General features: G+C 38.9%; 1 protein-coding gene across 4 annotated transcripts in view; it reads left to right on the top strand.

Annotated features, from left to right (window-relative positions):
- Window positions 1-22909, top strand: part of Nfat (nuclear factor of activated T cells 3) — a 92287-nt gene that overhangs the window by 37215 nt on the left and 32163 nt on the right. For 3 of the 4 annotated variants that reach the window (XM_076311158.1, XM_076311157.1, XM_076311155.1), the window contains exon 1: window positions 16113-16742. The exons of the other annotated variant lie outside the window; for it this stretch is intronic. In XM_076311158.1, coding sequence (XP_076167273.1) covers window positions 16604-16742 — 139 coding nt within the window. In that variant the 5' untranslated portion in view covers window positions 16113-16603. Of the gene's footprint in view, window positions 1-16112; window positions 16743-22909 lie in introns of those variants that run through there. 4 annotated transcript variants of the gene reach the window in all.

Here is a 22909-nt window from a genome sequence, read left to right as displayed (position 1 = left end):
GTAAATTCGCAGCGCTTTCGGACTTTCGAGCGACGATAACTCGCACACGTACCGCTTGTAGCGCTAGTTGTCGCTTCGCGCCCATTTTAAGTTTTTATTCGTCGCATTGGTTGGAAAAAATTAATTGCAACCTAGAGAAAAGTTAATCAGAGGGTTGTATTTAATTCTATACGTTCCATTAACTTTCACCTTCCGTTTTGTATCGATATGAGCATAAATAATATCGGTTGCAACCGAACAATCTGCATTGAACCATTTTTATTTTTTTCAATTGTTTCCTTAATTTGTTTTTTTTTTTTTACTTTTATCTTACATACACGTTTACCATTGAAAAATTCTCCCATCTGGAAGTTAGACGAATCTCGTTCACATCGTCACATGTACTTTTCAGATCTTCAGTTTTATTTAAAATTATTCGAAAATAACTTGAAAGTAATTCTTCGTCGGCTGCTCGCTATTTACTACTCGCTATCAATACCTAATCTCCATTTCGAAATGTAAAACGAGTAATCCACACGTGCCGTAACGAGTCATCAGAAGTGTAAAGACTATTTATATTCAAATCCATCGTTTCGTTACAAGACCATGCATCTGCCGATTTCTTTCGGCGCCATTACGTTCGCGCGTGCTTCTGCCACACTTTTACCCGAGTGCACGCGAGTTTCAGATAGAATTTGCATGCGACTCGTGGGCGCGTGTACAGTCCACGTTTAATTGTTACAATCGTGTAAAGCTGTGAGAGAGACGGAGAGAGCGTACGAGAAACGATGATCTCCTTATTTCCACCTGAAAAGGGAGAAATGGCCGTTGTTGAAATTTAACGGGAAACATACGTGCAAAATCGTGCAATTTGGTCATCGATTTGAAATAAATGTCGAAAATTAGCATGTAAATTATCTTAGTGTAGGAATTCGTTTTAATAGACACTGATTTCGTTCGTATCTATTATCGGGGTATCAATTATGTAATGTTCATCGTTACTGATCGTGGCAAATATAAGTGGACAATTAATACGTGTATTTCTGTTACGCACTTAAATGAATCGGCTTGTCGCTATTGAGGACAATTATTAACTTCTCGAAATTCGAGCGTTTTCTTACACGAGAATATAAGAATTCTCGAACTCTTGAAAAATTTTAAGGAAGTAATTAAAGCAATAAAGATTGTGAACGGTTTGCAGTAATTATTGAACAAATTTATTTTACCGGTCCCTTGATTCATTAGTGTGAAAAAGAATTACGATGTTTCGAAACTGACATTTGTATTTATAGCAGTGAGAAAATATGTGTGCTCAAAGTTCGTGTAATTGCACGGAAAATAACATTGTATCCACACGAATGCATTCATTCGCAGAAAATGTATGAATTTCTAAATACGAGGATAATCGGATTTCGCAATTGTACTGTAACTTCAGTTTGGATTCAAATCAGTACCATTAGAAAATGAAATTGTTCTTTATCTTTGCGAGTATAAAATTAATACGTAATACTTTTGAACGAATATCCAGATCACTCGTTTAATTTTTATTTAAAATATTCTCCGAAACGTACACTTCCTCGATAATTCGTAGTTTACCGAATAATTCGCACTATTAGTGCGCGATGTTTAAAAACTAAACAGTCAATTTTACAGTATCCACGTGTCTTTAATTTCGTTCTAAGATTACAATCATTATAACAATTGAGAAAATGTTTGTTATCGAATTACGTAATTACGGTGAAAATAAAATTAAATAATGAAGAATATATATGTATATAAATTGCAACAACGGTAAAATTAGTCTCGGTATTTGAGTTAATTTATTTTTTCACTATTCTCTAATTCGTAACTTGACTGAAAAATGTTATAAAGAGATAAAATTTATCGAACACAGATGGTAAATGACGATGACTCGTTTTCCAAGTATATCGAGAATCGAAGTACAGTATTGTTATTTAATTAGAAAAAAGAAGATAAAAATAAAAAGAATAAGAGAATGCTTCCCTTAAATTACAAAATGTCGTTTTAGTTTTCCTCCGTATATAACAAAATGAAATTCCAAAAAGTGTCGTTCGATAAGATAAGAAAAATGAAAAGAATAGGAAAATGCTTCCTTTAAATTACAAAATGTCGTTTTAATTTTCCTCCGTACATAAAAATATAAATTCCAAAAAATGTCGTTCGATAAGATAAGAAAAATGAAAAGAATAGGAGAATGCGTCCTTTAAATTACAAAATGTCGTTTCATTTTTCCTCGGTATATAAAAAAAATAAATTCCAAAAAGTGTCGTTCGATAAGATAAGAAAAATGAAAAGAATAGAAAAGTGCATCCTTTAAATTACAAAATGTCGTTTTAGATTTCCTCCGCATATAAAAAAAATAAATACCAAAATGTGTCGTTCGATAAGATAAGAAAAATGAAAAGAATAGAAAAGTGCATCCTTTAAATTACAAAATGTCGTTTTAGATTTCCTCCGCATATAAAAAAAATAAATACCAAAAAGTGTCGTTCGATAAGATAAGAAAAATGAAAAGAATAGAAAAGTGCATCCTTTAAATTACAAAATGTCGTTTTAGATTTCCTCCGCATATAAAAAAAATAAATTCCAAAAAGTGTCGTTCGATAAGATAAGAAAAATGAAAAGAATAGAAAAGTGCATCCTTTAAATTACAAAATGTCGTTTTAGATTTCCTCCGCATATAAAAAAAATAAATACCAAAAAGTGTCGTTCGATAAGATAAGAAAAATGAAAAGAATAGAAAAGTGCATCCTTTAAATTACAAAATGTCGTTTTAGATTTCCTCCGCATATAAAAAAAATAAATACCAAAAAGTGTCGTTCGATAAGATAAGAAAAATGAAAAGAATAGAAAAGTGCATCCTTTAAATTACAAAATGTCGTTTTAGATTTCCTCCGCATATAAAAAAAATAAATACCAAAAAGTGTCGTTCGATAAGACAAGAAAAGTGAAAAGAATAGGTAAACGCGTCCTTTAAATAACAAAATGTCGTTTCAATTTTCCTGGGTACATAAAAAAATAAATGACAAAAAGCGTCGTTCGACGCTTCGCAATATCACGACCACTCAATAAACGAGAGGAGTCACTCCTGGTCTTCCCCGTGAGTAAACAAAAAAAAAAAAAAGAAGCGTTAGCATCGTCGTAGGCTTCGCAACAGTGCAACTATTAACACAAAGAGTGAGTCAGCAGTGCAATAAAGTCCAACGTGCACGAGACGGAGACGCCGACGCCGACGCCGGCGATGCGGCGTGTTTGCCGCTCGACGCGTACTGACGTTCGAGCCTTCGTCGATAATCGTAAATAATTGTTTTCAGATAGGGCGTTATTTGCGACACAACATACGCCTTAGCGAAACCGCAATTGCCATCACTGAACTGCAATTAAACCGTAGAAACGAGACGAGAGCTGCACGGTGAATGAATTGCAACGCGAATGCATTTTCACTATGTGCCTGGAATCCCTCCATTTACCTACTGTACATTGCGTTCGCGACTGTACGGCATCGTTCATTTTTCACAGATCGGGAAACTTGAGGGTCGTTTACCTTCCGTAATGTTTAATCACTCGTACCGAGTAGATTTGATTAACAATAGGTCACAAATTTTGTATAGTTGTAATTTTAGAAAATCGAATACACCTCTCCGTGTATTTGATTATTTCCATCAAACGATTTCGATTAGTGAAACGTCCCCCAGCTTTGTGCAAGTGCATTCGTGTAACTGCAATTCTATTATTCGCGATTGCAATCGTCGAAAAATTATTGTTTTCCCGTGTTTGAGAGTCGGAGGATCGTTGTCGAATATTTAATTTTCATTGTAATATTGTTTCGTTTAATAAAATATCTGCAATTCCCCGCGATTGAACGTATTCCCGTAGTTGTGATTTTATAATTAGAATTCTCGGATTTTCATATCAGCAAAACTGAGGATCATTTGCCTTTCCCAATGTTTAATCACTTTTATGAAACTGTTTTGATCAGTAGTACGTCTCAAAATTTTTGCGAAATAATGTACTCGCGTGGCTCGCAATTTTACTGCACGGAATTGCTGTTTTGAAATATCATTTGTTTTTGTTAAATAACGAACCGATTGTTCAATCACCGTTACTGCACAGTTTTAATTAATGAAAGGTTCAAAATTTTCAATCTGAGAATCGATTTGCATAGCTGCACTTTTCACGATATTTGCAATTTACAATTTTGCAAGTTATTTATTTATTTTTTTTTTTAATTTTCAATCGATTTCACCAGACTACTGCACGTAACAATATTACAGTTCGCTATATTTATATTTATGTTTGATAAATCTACGTTATTTCGTTCTCTTTCGTCTCCTCGATTAAATATCTTATTCTCTCAGAATTTTCTAGACAAATTCTCATTCTTAAAATGCGCGAGATTTCGCAATTCTGTTGTACGAGTTGTCAACACAAGAGTTCATTTTATGCAAGGAATTATAATCAGAAACGAGGGAAATACGAGTACAAACGAAACTTGTTTTAATGTACACGTTTCATGCTCGAGGAGACTGTGTTTATATAATTTCATAAAATGGTCGTAAATATGAACGAATGCGATAAGAAATAGTGCCGCAAAAAGTATCGTCTACTATACTTTACGTTTAAGAATAATTACTCTAATCTCTCGTAACGATCAGATTATGAAATTGATCGACAGATTTTACTATAATGGTTGCATGAGATGCAACGCGTTGCATTCGACGTTATCACGATGATTTTTCGTTCATTCGATGCAAAACGGTCGGAGAAATAATATTGACATTCTTTTTCAAATTTTTATTTACACTGCGCATCTCTTTACATATACACGATTACCGCTCGATGCAAATAACGAATCGTGGTTGTCATTGTACTCAGTCTGTAGATGATTTCATTAATGTAAACTACACGATAACATTGATTTGCTACGCTCGGCACGTTTTATGTAAATTTATCAATTTCTGGATTTTATTAGAGAAAATGAGAAATTGTTTTACGAAACAAACGACAAATTTGAATAAATATTATCCATTCTTATGCACACGATGTTCAATGAATATTTCCGGTTGTATACGAGGTGAAATTAATAAATCGATTCCATTTTAATAAATAATAAACGCTTCTAACGAATGTTAGAAATATTCGTTTTCTATGACAGTAGTTCGAATATTAATCTCAATTTATTAACATCGAACCTTTGATCTCGTCGAATTTTCTTCATGCGTGTGCAAAACTCGATTATGTCTGCATTTGCATATATATCGCTGTTAATAAAGACGCTATTGTCCCTTGACGTTTACAATCGATGGTAGAAATTATGTGCGCTGTAATTGATCGTGTTAGTTGACGATTATCTAATAGTGTTCCAGTCGCGTTTCCTTAAGTAAGACGTTGCTCACGGTGCTGTTACTTCTTACACCACTGAAGGAAGCTGCGTCATTAATTACTTCAGAAGAGACCTGGCAACGTTCGAGCTACTATTTCGAATAGACCTTGTTTCACGATTATTTCATTTTTGAACACACAATTCTTTTATTTTATTTCACGACGTACACCTACGAGAGTAATCATTCTGTACTTGAAATAATGGAATAACTTTGGTGAAAAATAAGGGACTGTAATATTATTTAAAATATTTCAAATAATGTGGTTTCTTTTTTGAACAAAAAATACCCAAGAGATTCTCTGAGAAAATAATACGTGATTATCGATATTACAAACATGACATTTAATTATATTCCTAATCGAATAATGCACGAAATAATACGGAGTCGTGTATAATTAACCCTCCTGAATGAAAACGAATTCATCGCGTGTTCAAATATTCGAAATTTCGATCGTGTTTGAGTTTTTTCGTTGATTACGAAATGGCGCCAAATTTCAAATTTCAAAGTCAAAGTAATATCCTCACGTCGGGTCTATTATGAGCTACAAAACAAAGATGTGGAATAAACGCAATAGCAAAACTTGTTACAGATATTGCATACATTCCGATTAATAGAATTTTTCATGCTGTGATCCTTTGTATTATTAACAGTATCATTTTTTCGACAGTAGATTGTAATATATTTTATTCGAATTCTTTCCAATTGGAGTTACTCACAGAATCTATCAATATTCGTAGATGATAAATCGTAAATATTAGGAAATGGAGCATTTTTCAATTTGTATTTTAATTTATGTAATACACATAGTGCCTGTTATATATACTGTGCTACATAGTGTTCTCGCTCGATATTTATTCTTAATCGCACGCAATATAAATATTGCATACACTCTGATCGACAGAATTTTTCGTGCTACGATCTTTTATATTATTAACAGTATTATTTTTTTCGACAGTAGTTTTTAATATATTTTATTCAAATTCTTTCCAATTGGAGTTACTCACAGAATCTATCAACATTCCTAAATGATAAATCGTAAAAATTAGGAAATGGAGTATTTTTCAATTTCCATTTTAATTTATGTAATACACGTAGCGCCTGTCGTGTACACTGTGCCGCACAGTGTTTTCGCTCGATATTTATTCTTAATCGCCTTTAAGAACGTCTTTAGTACCTGTGCAAGAAAAGCCGATTAATCGGTCGATGATCCCCAACAATGAGAAGCTGACTAATCGGCTACTGATCGTTGACGTACTATATTTATTTCTAACGTACGTCAGCTATGAACCAGATACTGTGTATTTAATGTACAGTAATATTTGTACCGAGTGTGTAATTTATTCCGAGTGGTGGTTCGGTATTGAATGTGAGAACTCGATTAGCGAGCTTAGAGACGACACGTAAACCTTCGTAAACACGAAGCCAGGGAAGCCACCGATCGGTTTGAAATTTCATTTCTCAGTTTACACGAATCTACGTTATAAAATCGATCGGGAAGCGTCGATAAAAATTCTATCGGACGTTTTGTCCGTAAAATTTTAATTATTCAACGTCAACGCTCTCCGCGAATAAATAATTCACTTCGTAGAGTGCATCGTCGACGATGAAACGATCTTGGTACACTTTCCACGATATCGTTGCAATAATTACTCGACCGTGTGACACTCTAATTACATCGAACCGTGCAACGACGATAAACAGAGACACTTTAAGGCGCATCGGTAAGGAATTGGGTAGAATGTTTAATTTTGATCCGTGTTCGAATTATTGGCATTGGTTGCAATTACTCCATCGTGATAATTATTTTCTTATTGGCCGATGTAGTATTTTTTTAGGTAGCCTTCGGGTGGACACTCAAGTTTCGAGCCGAATCTATCTACCGCACGTGTACAATTTTTTATCTTTTTCGAATTAATTTTCTCTCGTTGTTGTTCACGCAGAACGAAGATCTATCGAATAATCTGTAATAATCGAGTGACCGTGACGCCTATAGATACCGCGGTAATGTTCGTCCGTCTCTTTCTTTCTCTCTCTCTTTTTCTTTCCGCGAACTAATTTTTATACAGAGAGAAACGATTAATTCCGGAGAGTGTTGACGCGTTCGTCGTGGATTAATGCAAATCGATTCGCTCGCCGCGCTGCAAAATGCACGGGAAACGGTATTAGTAGCCAGCGTGCTCGTTAAAGGACACAAAAACTGATCTCGTACGATGGCGAACCGACGGAACAAATTTATCGCCGTGCTCGAGAATTCATTACGCGTTACTTCGAATTGAAACGAGCGCCATTCGAAAACGTCATTCTTGCACACGCACCAAAATCGATACCAATTAGTTTCGAACGCGATCGACAAGTATCGAGAGACACTTGTAGGGTCTACGAAGTGGTCCCTCTTGTAGCGACAATTTCAGGGACACCAGTTCAAACTTAACATACCACGTTCCCTTGAAATTAATCCTTCCTTGGTAACTGGACAATTACCACTTCCAGATCGTTAAATTTACAAGAGATAAAAACTTGTCGCGCGATGTACGTATATTCGTAATATCGTTGGAAACTTATCTTCTATGAATTGATCACCGATGGGATCGGTGCATGTGGAGAGCTACTCGGTGATCGAGTGAAATAAACTTCACTTCACGGTTTGAAATTCTCGTTAGGGTCGTATCGCATTGAAAAAAATTGTAACGTCTTTACCACGCTCAAGATTCTACCCCCTCAAAAAAAATAAGAAAGAAATAAATATCAAATGTAGAAAGGAGCAAAGAAGAAATTAATCCGTGGAAAAGAAATGAAAATATCGAAATCGTTGCGTGTTATTTTTCGTAAATGACACCGAGTGGTTCGCGTACGGTAGCGGTCCGCGTTATTACGCCTCGTGGGTATTAAACGTTCTCGAGTGTCGCGCGTCGCGGTCCGCGCACGCGAGAACGCGGCTTAATGTCCCCTAGGCACGGTAGACTCTCGTGCCACTCGGTTCTCGTTTCGTCGATCGTGTTACCGGCACCCTCGTGACACAGTTCGAACGCACGTGAGGTGACTCAGACGATCCGACGACCATTTCGGCAACGCGCGAGCCAGGGACCGTCGTTGGCAGCCGTCGATACGCGTTGTTCGTTCGCCGAGTGTGTATCCGCCTTTAGATTAGCCCGAGGGCGGCGATAAGGAAACCGGCTACGTCGGGTTCGGAAGCACTCGCGACGATTGGCGGTTGTTTGAAGAAAAAATTCTACATACACGCGCGCGATACGCGCGCGATTCGCTGGCGTGAGCGAAACGTTCTGACTCGATTAGAGCGACCTTAATGTCGAGGGTCACGAGTCCCGCGACCGTTGCCGCTGCTCAGATGGGCAACGTTTTACATTTGTTTACCCCGCCGCTATTAACAATCGTGTCCGGCGGCGATCGGCCGTATCGGCTCGTTTCGCTCGGGTTCTGTATTGTTTCGTTTTTCAAATATTTTTCGGCGGGATTTCTGACGAAACGTCGACCGCTTGTTGCGATCCTACGCAAACGGGGCCGCCATTTGCAAATTTCAACGTCCAATCGCTCGGGTTTTTCGTTTCGTGTTTTTTTTCTTTTCTTTTTTTTTTTCTTCTTTTCTTTCTCGCGCGACAATTCCGCGAAACTTGCTCGAGAGTAATTTTATTCCTTGAATGTCAACAGAGGGTAGATAAAATTTTGAGAGCCGTTGATATCGTGCATGGTAAATAGTCGAGCGTGATTAATATTAAACACTTTTTAATCAAAGGATTAAAAATCTTCAGATCCACCGATACGAAAGTGGAATACAATTACAATTGTGGTAGTTTCGATACTATTGGGTGTACTTTGTTGCGTGCACGAAGGGAGGGCGATTTTTTGGTCGAAAGTTTAAAATATTTTTTTTTTTTTTTTTTTTTTTTTTTTTACGAGGCATGGAATCGAGATAATGGAATTTGAAATTACGCGTGCCTTCACGCTCGGATATTTTTCGCCTCTAACGATAAAAGGCGTTCGAATTTAATAAATCTTTGGTCGTAAATTATTGTCGCGCATCGAACGCGTAAAAGTTTCTAACGAGATCCACCGAGCCGAGCTCTAATTGGCGCGTGTCCCAGGTATTTTGAAACACGATTACTTAAGGAAATCTCGTGTAAAAAAATTTCACTTTACATTTTTGGTTTAATTTTAGATCAGGAATCACCTTGGTACTATTAGCCTTGACATTAGTGGACATTCTTAAACATGTGGAAGAAACGTCTTGAATTTGACCAGACTCGTCAACTGTTTATTATTTTTAACAGTGTATTACTAAACGGTGTGTCTCTGGAAAAATTCTATCGTTTCGATACTTATCGTTGCAATCTAATGTTTAAAACTGGGTAGAATTTTTTTCAGTTGGACGACAATAAAAAAAAAAAAAAATACCACGAAAAATGAGAGAGTATACAAAATGCCTCACATTCTAATTTAATATCGTTGCAACTAGAATAATAAGTTTTATTCTGTAAATCGATTAAAAAAAAATGCTACGTTTCAAATTTATTCAGTCTCGATACGAAAGAGTATAGAGGTCTCTACGTGTACAAAATCAATTCTTCGAATCGAGTTTTTTTTTTTTTTTTCGATGACCATTCTCCTCGCAATTCTGTCCGTTAATTTTTATGTTGACAACACCTCCGTTTCGAAGCCAAGGTTAAGTTTACGTACGATTAATACGATACTCGCAAATTGAAGCATGATTTTGCGGAAATTCGGACAATTTCCTATCATTATTCATAGCAGCTTCGTCGCTATGACTGGCTTAGGGGTCAGTGACCATGCCACGAACATGTAGCAATTACCAGGGTGTCGCTGAAAGGGTTCCACGATGTTCGATCGATCCTCTCTGTATTACAGTTATCACGTCTGTCGTTAACGTGACAAATTAAGAGGAATTATAGCTTCGAAAATAACGAATACGATCGAACGAGTATATTTTTTTTTCTTTTCTTTCTATTTTAAACGCGCTGTGATTTTCATTCATGAAGATTGAAATAAGCCCGAGCTAAAGAAAACTAATTGAAAGTGTCGTTGAACGTATCGACGAATTTATCAATTCGACGAATGAAATATTCCATCGATTTTAGGATCGTTTGGAAACGTGTATAAAATTGAAACAGATACCGTTTCAATTTTTTCAATGGTTTAAGTATAATTTTTACTCGAGAATATATTTTGCTGGATATTCGAAATCGCTGTAACCATAAAAGACATTCATAAAAAGTAAAAATATTCTACAATTTTTCGATGTACATATTTTATAATATTACCAACGACGGTGATATAAAGTTATTTAAAAGGCTATTTAAAAGTCCACAAGTATTCGAGTTCGTGTCTTGTAAGCGCTTCAGAGAATCGTTGTAACTTTGGAGCACTATCAGTGACCATCGTGACGGTCGTGTTGATATTAATCTTAAACGAATCAGCGGTAAAATCGAGCGACGAGTCGCAATAATTACAAACACGGAAGGAACGAGTAGGGATGGAATGAACTGGCCGCTCAAGGCCACCGAGGAGTTACCCCCACTCCTCCGTCTATCTTGGCGCGAAGCCGTAGTCACGCGCTCTCTGTCGGTAAAACAGAGCAACGAGTCGAGACTCGCGTTCGAGAAAGCGCTCGATCGATCTCGAACCAACTGTACCCGGTTACGTTGAATCTGCACGTTTCACGGTTTCCATTTTCGTAACCATTATCTCGTCGATCAACGGAGACGTGTATCGGTTCGTTAGAAACGGACAAGTCGCGTTCAACCTCGACGAACAATCGTGTTCGCGGTGAAGTTAATAAAAGCACCGACACGTGAGAACACTATCGTCAATATTCGAGACACACGACACGCGGATACATCGATGGTTAATTTATGTAAGAGCGTTACGCGCTCACAGCAAACAGCCCGTACGACAAGTGGGTGGTACGAGCGGTAACCTTCGACACTAATTACTCGAGATGCAGAACTCTACGGGCTTTTAAATTCGTGTCGTTATCGGATTATCGGCAGACGTTCACAGAACGAACGATAATGGTCGAAGGTGGAAGACCTTCGAAATTATCGTCATCTCGAATGACGAGTAGTTCGAACGAGTTTCGTCATCGATCTTTCGCGAGGAGGATCGAAGTCCATCGCGTTAAAAGTCTGCCGGTCGTTTTTCGAATCGCTTCGCGCGAATTTCTCCCCTCTTCTACCTGTAAACCGATTGGACGGAACAACCGTTGGTTCGTTTCACCATGAATATTCGTTACGCAACGTCATTCTTTCGTACCGTTTCGTTCGTTTTCGGTTTAATCCGCCCACCGGAATCCCGTTCGCTATTAAGTAAATAGATAACGCGTTCGCCTAGTTCATCGTCCTGACCTTTCGTAATTTCAGGAGCCTCGTCGTGCGTTGAACGGATCGTGAGATTCTCCCTGATCGCGGTGACGTCAATTGTTGGCGAGAGCTCGGCTCGTTAATGAACTAATGACGAGATCGACCGCGAGATGCTTTCCTTTGATTAGTCTCTCCCCCTCTACCACACCTCTCCACCTTCACGTGCCACGTGGATAAACGATCGAGGACGGAATTCCAATAGCTGAACGTGTTCGCGATCGTTTCGTAGAGAACTTCATCCCTCTAGAATCTTTTCGAATTTTCATCGCGTTTTCAATCCGTAACTATCCGTCGGAGTTCTTGGGACTACGTGTCACTCGACCGTGAACAATGTGAAACTTCACGGAGGAAACTACGTTGTTGGTGCACCGGATCAACGTTAAAATAAGAAACGATGAAAAGAGTTTGCCAACGAGAGCCTCAGAACTTTGTATCGAGATGAAATGGAAAATCGTGTGAGATAATCGAGTGTTTGTTGTTTTATTTCGAAGCGTATAGGAACGATACGCACCAGATGCAATATCATTCGATTGCATCTGAGTACGACAAAGATCTTCTTCGAGGTACGATTCTCGAGAAGATCGCGGAATCGATAAGTTTGAATTCTCGATAACACTTTTCCTTCTATGAGAAACATCTTCGCATTCTTGTATCTAGTTGACGTACGTTAACACAGGTCGATTGATGATCGAATCGCTGACATCGAATTTCTCCACCGAACGAACAATCATGAGTTCTGTTGGTCGATCACGTGCACGAGATGCACAAATTGAACGAAAATTTCAATAATGAATTTTAATAACCAATTTCAAACGTTCCAACGAGTCGAGTATAGATTCAATCGTCTGTATAGATCCTCGATCATTTGTGAAACATTATCGTCGTTAATTACTTCAGAAGAGACCTGACAACGTTCGAGGTACTATTTCGAATAGACCTTATTGTTTCACGATCATTTCATTTTGGAAACACAACTCTGCTATTTTAATTCACGAAATACACCTCGAGAGTGATTATTTTCTGGTTAAAACAATGGAACAACTTCGGTGAAAAATTAGGGACTGTAATATCGGAAAAATGTGGTTTCTTTTTTGATAAAAAATATCCAAGAGTACAAACGTCACGCGACACGGACAATTCAAGAACAAACATGTCTGTGGCGACTGTACGAAGTAATGTTGCTCCTATTAGAGATCCCTATGGTAACGATACGTCTTTATTGTACCAGAGTCGATATGAAATCGAGCGCCGGGTAAGAAGATAATGAGTGGAAACGAAGATAAGTGTACGTTCGCGGTGCAAAGGTTACCGTTGTACGTTGTTATTAACCTGACGTGGAAAATTAAACAATGACCCGCCGGTGTGGGTCACGTTGCTTCGCGAACCAGATGTGGAGCCTTTATCAAGTTTCACCACCGTCCGTGAAAACGGACAGGTTGGATACCGGGCTCGCACGCGATCGACCACAGTTGGAACCTTTTCATTAATTTTTTTTCTTTTTTTATAAATCGTTTTGTCACGTTTAACGGCGCCTCGAATCAGTGTTCATTGGCGTGGACAGCAGCACGTGCACCGTGGGACGCTGGCGTCTCGTTGCAGCTCACCGATGCGTGCGGAGAAAAGGTCGATAGGAACGTTAACACGGCGAGAAAAAGCAACACGGAGCAATTCGACCAACACGTGTCGTGGAAGTAACGCCAACATCGCGTTTTATCGCCTCCTCGGGATCCCGAACTTACCAGTAAATCTAGTTTCCCCGATACTACAGCTTATCGTGGTGTACGCGTTCCGTTGGGTTGTTTGGAAAGTCATTTCGTTTTTTCTTTTTTTTTTTTCGGTGAAAATGAAACACGATTTTTTGTAGAGTGTACAAAGGTTTCAGTAAATTATAGATTCTCCGTTTTGGAAAACGAAATTACTTCCCGAACAATCTAATAAATGAAAAATATATATGTTACATTTACTCTAGTCGCACTGTTCTAATTTTATCGCAACCTCCTTTAAATTTTATCCTTACCTTCTTTTTTTCTACTTTGTAAATTATTGGGTTGTTCGAAAAGTCATCTTGTTTTTTTTTTTTCGGTGAAAATGAAACACGATTTTTTTAGAGTGTACAAACGTTTTAGTAAATTATAGATTCTCCGTTTTGGAAAACTTTGTAATTACTTTCCGAACAACCCAATATATATTCTTTCTTTTTCTCGAAAGAGATCGAATCTCTGGATTCGGGTGGTCATTATTTTTTAACGAATCGGTTGTAAAAGGAAAATTCACTCTCGCGGTGACTATCGACAGAGTTATCGATTGTGAATGCGATAGTGCAGGTTGCATTTGCTTTGTCTCTAAACCGGAAATCCTTGTTACCTTTTCTGTTTCTCTTTAGCGAAACAAAGTAGAATGTTAGAATTATCAATAACGAATGGAGACGAAGCAAAAGGAATTATCACAACTAATTGTTTATGATTTATTGGAACTTCGAAGGCTCCATTTTCGGCCACGTTCTTGGGCAACCGAATATAGGTCACGTATTATCAAATTTATAAATATGTGGAATGCAGTGGTGGTGCAAGCACGTAGGGAATTCCACTTATAAAAACGAGTCGGAATTGAGAAATAACTACTTCTTTTTTTTTTTCCTAGAAGATTTCTTTGGGTGGTAAATGGAGTTTGAAACTTTTCGGGGCACGTGCTCTCCACGTGATTTTTCCCGTCGTTACTTAATCTTCGATGTTAGATTAACTTCTCGTAAAAGTGGAAATCGAAAACTCGATACGAGGAGGTTCCGAGAACGAACGTCCACCATTGCTACGATTCATCGAAATTGGAAAATAAAATTTTCTCTTCTAGTTGCGATTTCGTACGACTCTTCATTGTTTGAATTTTTTTAATAAATTGTAGAAGAAATTTTATATTTACGAATTTTTCTTCACCGATCTTCGAAACGGTGTACATTAGTTAATTTCGTTAGAATGTTATTGTTGTAGCAATCATCAGTTTTTGATGACTTTATATTGATTTTGCTTCTTTCGAAATATTTGGAAAAGTGTTTAGTTCCAGTTTATATATCGATTGTTGTTTATTTTACGAAAGCTCTACTATTATAAAATAATAGTAGGGAACCAGGGGGATATTGTAAATCAAAGTTTATATTTGAAAAAATAACACTGTGTTATTAAAGTAAAATATAATCGATAAACCTTTTATTACGAAAAGTATACATTTCAATTTGTGCATATTTTGTCTATAAATGGCGTGGCTCAGAATGGTAAAAATGTCGCTCACAAGGGGCATAGACGACCAATCATCAATTTTTATAGACTTTCACGCGGTGGATCTAGATCGTAAATAATCCGACTGTTTGTTCCGCTGTTCCGTAATATTCGTAATTTCAGTGTTCGAAAATGTAAACATTTCACACTGTAGCACGTAATTGAACGTAAAGCATTCCGCAAGAGCGCGCTTCGGCGCGATCGTCGAGTCGCTCGACTCGTATTCCGAAGGTCGACTTTTTTTTAAGAATTTCTGTTCTTTATGTTTTTATGATCGATTTATATCATCCGGGAAATTACAAAATTGCCGGTTATAGACGTGCACGCGATAGACGTATGTTATTAATTACAGTTCCTCAACGCGTATTATAGAGTTTGAAAGATTGAACGCGCGAAAAAAAAAATATTATATAGAGAACAGGAGACTCGAACCCTCGACCTTTGGAACGAAGAGTTCGCGTCAAGGCGCGTTCTCGAGACGTACTACGCTCGATGCTTAAATTTCCAAACGCGAAAATTCGAACGAAGAAGTTCATCGAAACGAAGAACGTCGGTTTATTTTCGTCGTAGACTTACCGTACGTGAAAGCCAATAAAAATCGATGAACAGACCGTTCCCCCTGTCAAGCTTCGATAACCGAAGGAACACTTTCCACTGGTTAGAAATTTTTTTTCTCGTCCCGTAGTCCTGGCGAAGATCATCCCTTTGACAACACGTCGAACGATCACGAGTAGCGTGGGTGTTAACCCCGTCACGTTAGAGAGGCGCCTTCGACACGTCGGTTCCCCCCTGTCCCACTCCCCTCTCCCCGGAAAACGAGCACGAAGCTGGCTGATAAATTCCAGCGCGAGAACGTGTGCAACGCCGACAGCACAGTAGCTCGAGATGCGATAGATAGCCCGGTCGGTAATTAGCGGCTGCTGATTGGTCACCTTCCTCCTCGGCATATCCGAGCCGGCCGGGGATGAGGGAGCGTATAAACATGTCGCGCGGGCTGCGGTGGTGGGGGCTTATTTACTCGCCGTTCAAACCATGCCGGGTTGTCCGATCGCCGACGAAACGACGAACACCAGTCTGCGTCTGACACTCGTTGTGATCGCGCGACGCGCTGTTACGAACGGTGCGTTCATTCGGTTCTCCTCTACGTTCACGGATCGACGTCGAACTCGTGTCGTTGTGCCGACTTGTGTTTCCCCCTTCGTACGGGGACTCGTTGCTCCGTTCGGAAGCGAGCCTGTGCACAGATCATTCGAGTTACCGAGTGATTAATGCACACGGGACTCGCGTAGCGATCGCGCCGAATTATCGACGCGCACGTACACCGGGAGCGGGAGTTACCGAGTGACGCGCGTTTCTCGATCGACCGGTGGGATTCGGTGGCTCGCGAACACGTGGACCGGCCGGACAGACATGGAACATTGTCCGATGGACTGTGAGGAACCGCGGAACCGAGTGAAAACGCGCGGATCGATAACTGCGATTGTCGGGGATCACCGTACGGTAACTCGTTGAGAAAAAAAGGAGAGATCGCTTCGGGCCGGCGGTCCTTAGGGACCTAATGGCACCCGACCTCGAGAAGAAGCGGCAGGAACTAAGGAGGACCAGCAGCGGAACCTTGGAACCGGGACACGAACACTTTCAGATGCTCCTACAGCTCCAGTGCGCCGGAAATGCGCTGACCGAGCCCTATCGACACGGTAAACTCGATTCGCCCAGCCGTTCGCGGTCGATTGTTACTGTTTAATATTCAACGCCTCGCGATCGCGTCTCGACGGCCGCTGGGGTAATTGGTGCTTCGAGCGGGAACCAGTTGCTGGTATTTTGAGTAACTTTTTTCACCTGTCTTTCGAATCGCGACGCGCCATTATATGCCGTACGCTGTATGCTGTATTTGCACTGGCATAAATATGCTTTTGGCACGCAGAATTTTATCGCGTTTCTTTTGCTTCGTTGTTGTTTTCTTTTTCTTTTTCCTTTTCTTTTCTTTTTGCCCCAACGAGATTTTATTTTTAATGGAAGGCTGAATTGTGAATCACGCTGCTCGAGGTAATCAGGGGATCACCTGTTGTAACGAGGTAAATCAGACGCTAGTTTCAGAATTTTAACGAGCGTGCAATACGCGGAATACGTTTTATGACGGAACTTTGTAAATGCTTTATACCTCTACAAATTTGTAATTTTCATCCGTAAACTAGTTTATATATGACACTCGTTATGCGTATAATACTCACGGATTACGCTTGTATTTGTTGTACGATTATAGCTCGCTACATTTTGCAACTATGTATGTTACTTTTGTTTCTTATTTTACGAATCGTTCTTTCTCTTTTTAATGTAGATCGTCTTATCCTTGATAGTTTTAAAGATGGTCATAAATGATTGATCGAGAACAGTTACGAGTAATATAAATAGCTTGTTACGACCGCATCCAATGTTATCGGATGTACAAGATCCTTTAATTATTTTGAGCAGCGAACGATTCTGTGTTGTATTGTTTGGCTCACTGTGTGTCCATGTGTTTTCGAGTTCGAGCAACACGAATGCGCTCATTCGAGGTCAGCCTTTATTGGTTTTAAAAGACATCCGCATATTATATCATCGCATGAGGTTGATAGATTTAAGAGAAATATTTTACGAGCACTGGTCGAGGTTTTGAGGATTTATAGTTGGGACGTAACCGGGATGATTAATTGCCGGAATTACAAAAAATGGTGAATTCTAGTTAGGCCCAGATTAAATGATAACAGTTTTGCGTTTTCATTTTACGACTTTTTCTCTTTCATAAACGTGTTTCTGTAAACGAGATTATTCCAGGTTGTTTATGCTCTCATCGGTGGTAACGAACTTAATTAACAATTTTGCCGCAACCCGCTCGAACAACTTCATTTCGCCGTGAAATATCCAATAATTTGTAAGCTGCAACGTGCAATAAACATTAGTCAATTAATTCACATCTGGAACAGAGGCATTAATCAAACAACATATAGATATTGGTATGAGACGAAAATAAAATAAATTAAGGACGTACGCTGTCATAAGCCATCATTGTTTATGTTTACAACCGAGCACGAAGAAAATATTGGTACAACGATAGGAGCAATTTTTATAAACGGCCGATATTTGTGTTTCCATGTTTGTGATATCGACTTTTGTATTCATCGATATAACCGACAAACAACTCAATAAATGCGAGTCTGTTAAAATTCTTGTACCTCTGATAATATTCTAAACACAAAGTACACGTACATTTTTGTCGTTCACTTTTGACGTTATCTTAGTTAGAAACAAAATTTAACGTCAAATTATTTTAAATATTATAACATTCACGCAACCGCTGAAGTTGTGTAGATACATATATTCATAGTTAAATTGTTCAGTGTCACAGCATGGCAACATCGCCACAAGAATGTCATAGGGGTGTCAATTCATAAATAACGATTAAACTTTTGATTCGAGTGGTTTCACGTATAACGATAAATATACATAATTACATGTTTTTGTATATATCTAACAGAATTTAAATTCATGTTTCCGAAGCCATCAAAAACTGGTTATCCAAATTAAGTTCAAAGCTCAAAATGTTTCTGACATGCGCACCGAGACCAAAGCTCAAAGCTCGCAACGAGCTGCGAGAGCAGAACAACTGTTACAAAGCTTCCATCGACACGATCAAGCTCAATTTTTGACACGATACCTGAGCTCAAAGCCCAAGTAGTGTTTGGCATGCGTGCCGAGGCCAAAACTCAACACTCCCGAAGAGTCGCGCGAGTTTTGAGCTTTGAGCTTTGAGCTTTTGTTACTGTTGCAAAGCCCCCACCGCGTCTGTCGAGCTCATTTTTTGTCGCGCGAACTCAGCCGAAAGCTTGTCTCATCTCGTCGAGCTCAAAGCTTGTCTCGTCGCGCTGAGCTCAAGGCTTGTCTCGTCGCGTCGAGCTCAAGGCTTGTCTCGTCGCGCCGAGCTCGAAGCTTCGAACGCCACTGTGTTCGGTCGAGTTCTATTCGATGATTCTCCATTCTCTGTAAAAGTCTTAATGGAGTTGACGTTATTTTTCCACCGTTATCTCCCGGTCGGTATTATTGTTATTAATATCGTCGCGTGTTTTGTTGTCCAACACCCGGGAAATTGATGCGTTCAATTCCAGATAACCTTCGAGGACGCGTCAGTACTCTCCATTTCTTTTCTTCTCTTTCTCCTTCACCGGTCGCGGCGATAAATCACAGCCCTCACTCCCCCCACTCCTTCCTTTCTCCGTCACCCTTGATGCGCACTCTTCTGCATTTTATCTCCGTTCCATCGTTTATGATTCATTCGGTCGTTCAGGACGAAGCACGACTCGCGCAGAGGACGCTCGCGAGTCGCGATGCCACCCTGGTTATCCGGCGAACAGGAAGAGCAGGGAACACTTTCTCGCGCGGAGTCGAGGAAAGGAAATGCGAGTCCGCTTCGACGCACAAGTCGATCGCGACTGCTCGGCCCTTCTCGGTTACCGATCGTACGTCTCCGTCGCGTGCAACGTGAGCGGGCGCCTCTCTCGCGTCGGTAATGCAGCATCACCCGGAGAACTGAACGCGAATCTGGTCCTACGTTGTTCAGTTATTCGGGGAACGTAGCTATTTTATCCTACGTATCGTCCTGTACGCGACACGGAAACGTGTCGAGGCGTACCATTTATTTCTTAACCAACTTTTGCACAGCGACAGATACCAAAGACAACGATAGATGGTTTTTCGCGTAGATGGTTTGCAATTTCGGAAGATATTCTATGATGAAAAATGTTACTGGCTCAAACTGGAGTTGGAATCTTTCCGAATGATTTTCGAGCATCTATACTGTAACATTTTTTTATATTTCTACAGTTTGTATATTTTCATAAATTCATTGTTCGAAATATTAAAGTAAAAGTGGAGAATATTTATTTTAATGATGTTTAAAACAGGCGTGTAGAATTCCTTGTGAAACTTTTGGACGAAAAACAATTAAAATAATAGTGTCTTGGCGGGTAGACGTTTATACTCACTACACCGTGCGATTATCTGTCGACAATGCTTTTATTAACGAGGATATTTAGACGTTAAATAAAACTATATATCATTGGCCACGGTATTTTATATCCCATCGCTGCCAAGAAGCTCGTTAAAAAGTAATAATTTTAACCATACATCTTTTCTTTCGAGAGTCGGGCAACAGTGGTGGGGGGCGATCTCGGTTCAGTTACCGAGGGTGAAACTGTTTCAGTTATCCGAGTGGCGCTGTAAATGGTCATTAGAGAATTTTAAAGTACGAGAATTTTGAAGAGCGATTCGTTTCAGTTCGAGTGCACTTCGTAACTCGTGGACACGTACGAAAACACTGAATCTCGTCAGTTTATCATTCACTTATCTACGTCGTCATTGTTTCGCGCGTGGGACACCAGTGACCGTAGATGCTTTCGTCCACGATGGCAAAATGAATTTTTTTTTTACGACCGAGAGAGAGAATGTTCGTCAAATTTCACCACGGTGTGCGAATTGAACTAGGCGTGTCGTGGCCGAATTTTTACGTGGATTTCACGGGGAAAGTTTCTTCGATGTGTGCTCACGTCTCACGACCAAGAGCTACGATTTTATGGGGGCATGTATGCTAATATCGAATTGCGCAAGACAGAGCCCTGAATGTTAGAGACTTTTTCGCGTAACACCGGCCAATATATCATTCCGTCTCTTTTTCTACCATCAAATAGAAAATTGTACGTTTTTGTTGTTTAATTTTAGAATTCTTTCGTGAAACCCTACCAATCGTTGCATTCGAGGGTGCAAATTAATCAACGAACAGTGACGCGTTAAAATTTGTTAAATTTAACGATCGAACCGAACACGATCGATAATTTACTCAGAATTACAATCTTTTTAATTTACTATTGTATATCGTACATTTATAAAATTAAATTTCCAAGAATAGTTACAAAGATGTGAAATGATCATTTTGCAAGTTATTCGTCAACCATTAACTGTGTTTGACTCGGATTAACCGTGTTTTGAGTATCAATTGTATTAATTAAGATAAAAAATTTCAAATTTTTCACAATTTTAACAAAATACCGACATCTCTCTCTAGAATTCTTTTCGTAGTTCTGCGCGACGGTCATGGTATTAATAATGACGGTATGATAATATTTTATCTCGTTTCACGATTCGTAAATTCTTCGACGACCGTGAGATTCTGAGCGTTCGATTTAAAAACAGAGAGAGGATAGTAAATTACAGGAACTCGATTAAAAATGCACGTATGCACGTGCTTTCTCGTTCCCGCTCGTTAACACTTCTGCCACTCCTGTTTAATTAAAACAACACGTTCTCGTTGCGAGTTTGGTGAAATTTTTTTTTTCTTTTTTTTTTTTTTTTTTTTTTTTCATCACCTTTGCTCGATCAACGTACACACTCGATCGATGATTTAGTCGGTATTGCGCGTGACCTTTCGATGAATCGATCTCCAGTCGATCCTGTCCTCTCGTTCGCACCTCGAGACCATTTGAATCGTAAGGTGAGCTGCTCGTAAGGTGACTCGATGTTAAAATTATCACAAATTAACGTGGAACGAACCGTCAGGTGTCGAGTTTGCTATTTCTGATCGTTGAGCGCTGAAAAGACATCTTCTGGACTGTTAGATAGGTCGGGAGTTGCTTTGTCGACAATTGTTCCGCGTATTCGTAAACATTTCTCGAGGCCTGTCCGATTGGAAAATACATTTACCGAGAGAATTCATTTTACAAGAAAATACCTGTTGGGAATAATTTCGCTTGAAAAAAATATTCGATTCTCGGTGAACCTCAACGTACCAAGAAACCGAGACTTTGTGAAAAATAAAAGCCCGATCGATCGCTTCGTATTAATAAATTATTATACGATATAATCGTGGCAAGATACTTTTTTACATTTTGATCGTTTTATTCTGGTCTTTTTTAGATGTAATGTAATAAAGGATCAATTTGAAAGAATGGTGTGATGTATTAGAAAGAGGAGTATGCTTATACAAATAATGCAATAAAATTTAATTAAATAATTAGGGAATAAAGAAGTTAATCACTCGGAGTTGTGTACTTCCAGTGTTGGGGTATCTAGAGTAGTATTCTGTGAAAATACTAGTTTATTCGACATTTTTATCTTATTTTTTTATCTTTAGAACACAACGGTTATGTTTATCTTGGATTCATTTCTACGATATTTTATTCGCGCATCGTTTAACCTTCTTCTATAATTTATCTACGATCTAGAAGAGAGAGGAGTCAGTATTGACAATTCGTGGGTAATGAATACCACATTCGTATATAAAATATTTTAATAACTCTTCACAAACTTTCACGTTACAACCGACCATTATTATTTACTCCTGGCCATTTGTTAATTTGCGAATAAGAGATATTTTATCATTACGTTACGTATTGTCTCGTATTAACTGACTGTGTACATAATAGAACACTCGATACGTTTCAGGTTTATAAATATCGATTATTTTCCAAAGTCGAACGTAACGTTCCATTCGACGATCGTTAAATAAAAATAAAACACCGGGTTATTTCACCATACATTCTAATACATTTACAATACATATTATTGCAACAATTCTCGTTGATCGTGTCCAAAAAATGAACAGCGACAAGCTCCGTCGTATTTAGAAAGTACGAGAAATATGTTTACGAATGTTGATCGGTATCGTTTGAAATTATTATGGGAAGATGTCTCGAAAGATGTTCTTAAACAATAAATGTGTTTGCGCCTCGTTAGAGCAATTTTTGATCTATCCTTAAATGAGCTTAAGTGAACGAAGACGTAATGGGTTGAACAATATCAAGAATGCACTTGTGCATCGGACGACCGTGAAGTCGTT

Source organism: Ptiloglossa arizonensis, chromosome 5 (genome assembly GCF_051014685.1).
Source record: "Ptiloglossa arizonensis isolate GNS036 chromosome 5, iyPtiAriz1_principal, whole genome shotgun sequence".
In the NCBI taxonomy this organism is placed as follows: Eukaryota; Metazoa; Arthropoda; class Insecta; order Hymenoptera; family Colletidae; genus Ptiloglossa; species Ptiloglossa arizonensis.
The sequence above is the reverse complement of the archived record's forward strand: the minus strand, read 5'-3'. Positions and strand labels throughout refer to the sequence as shown.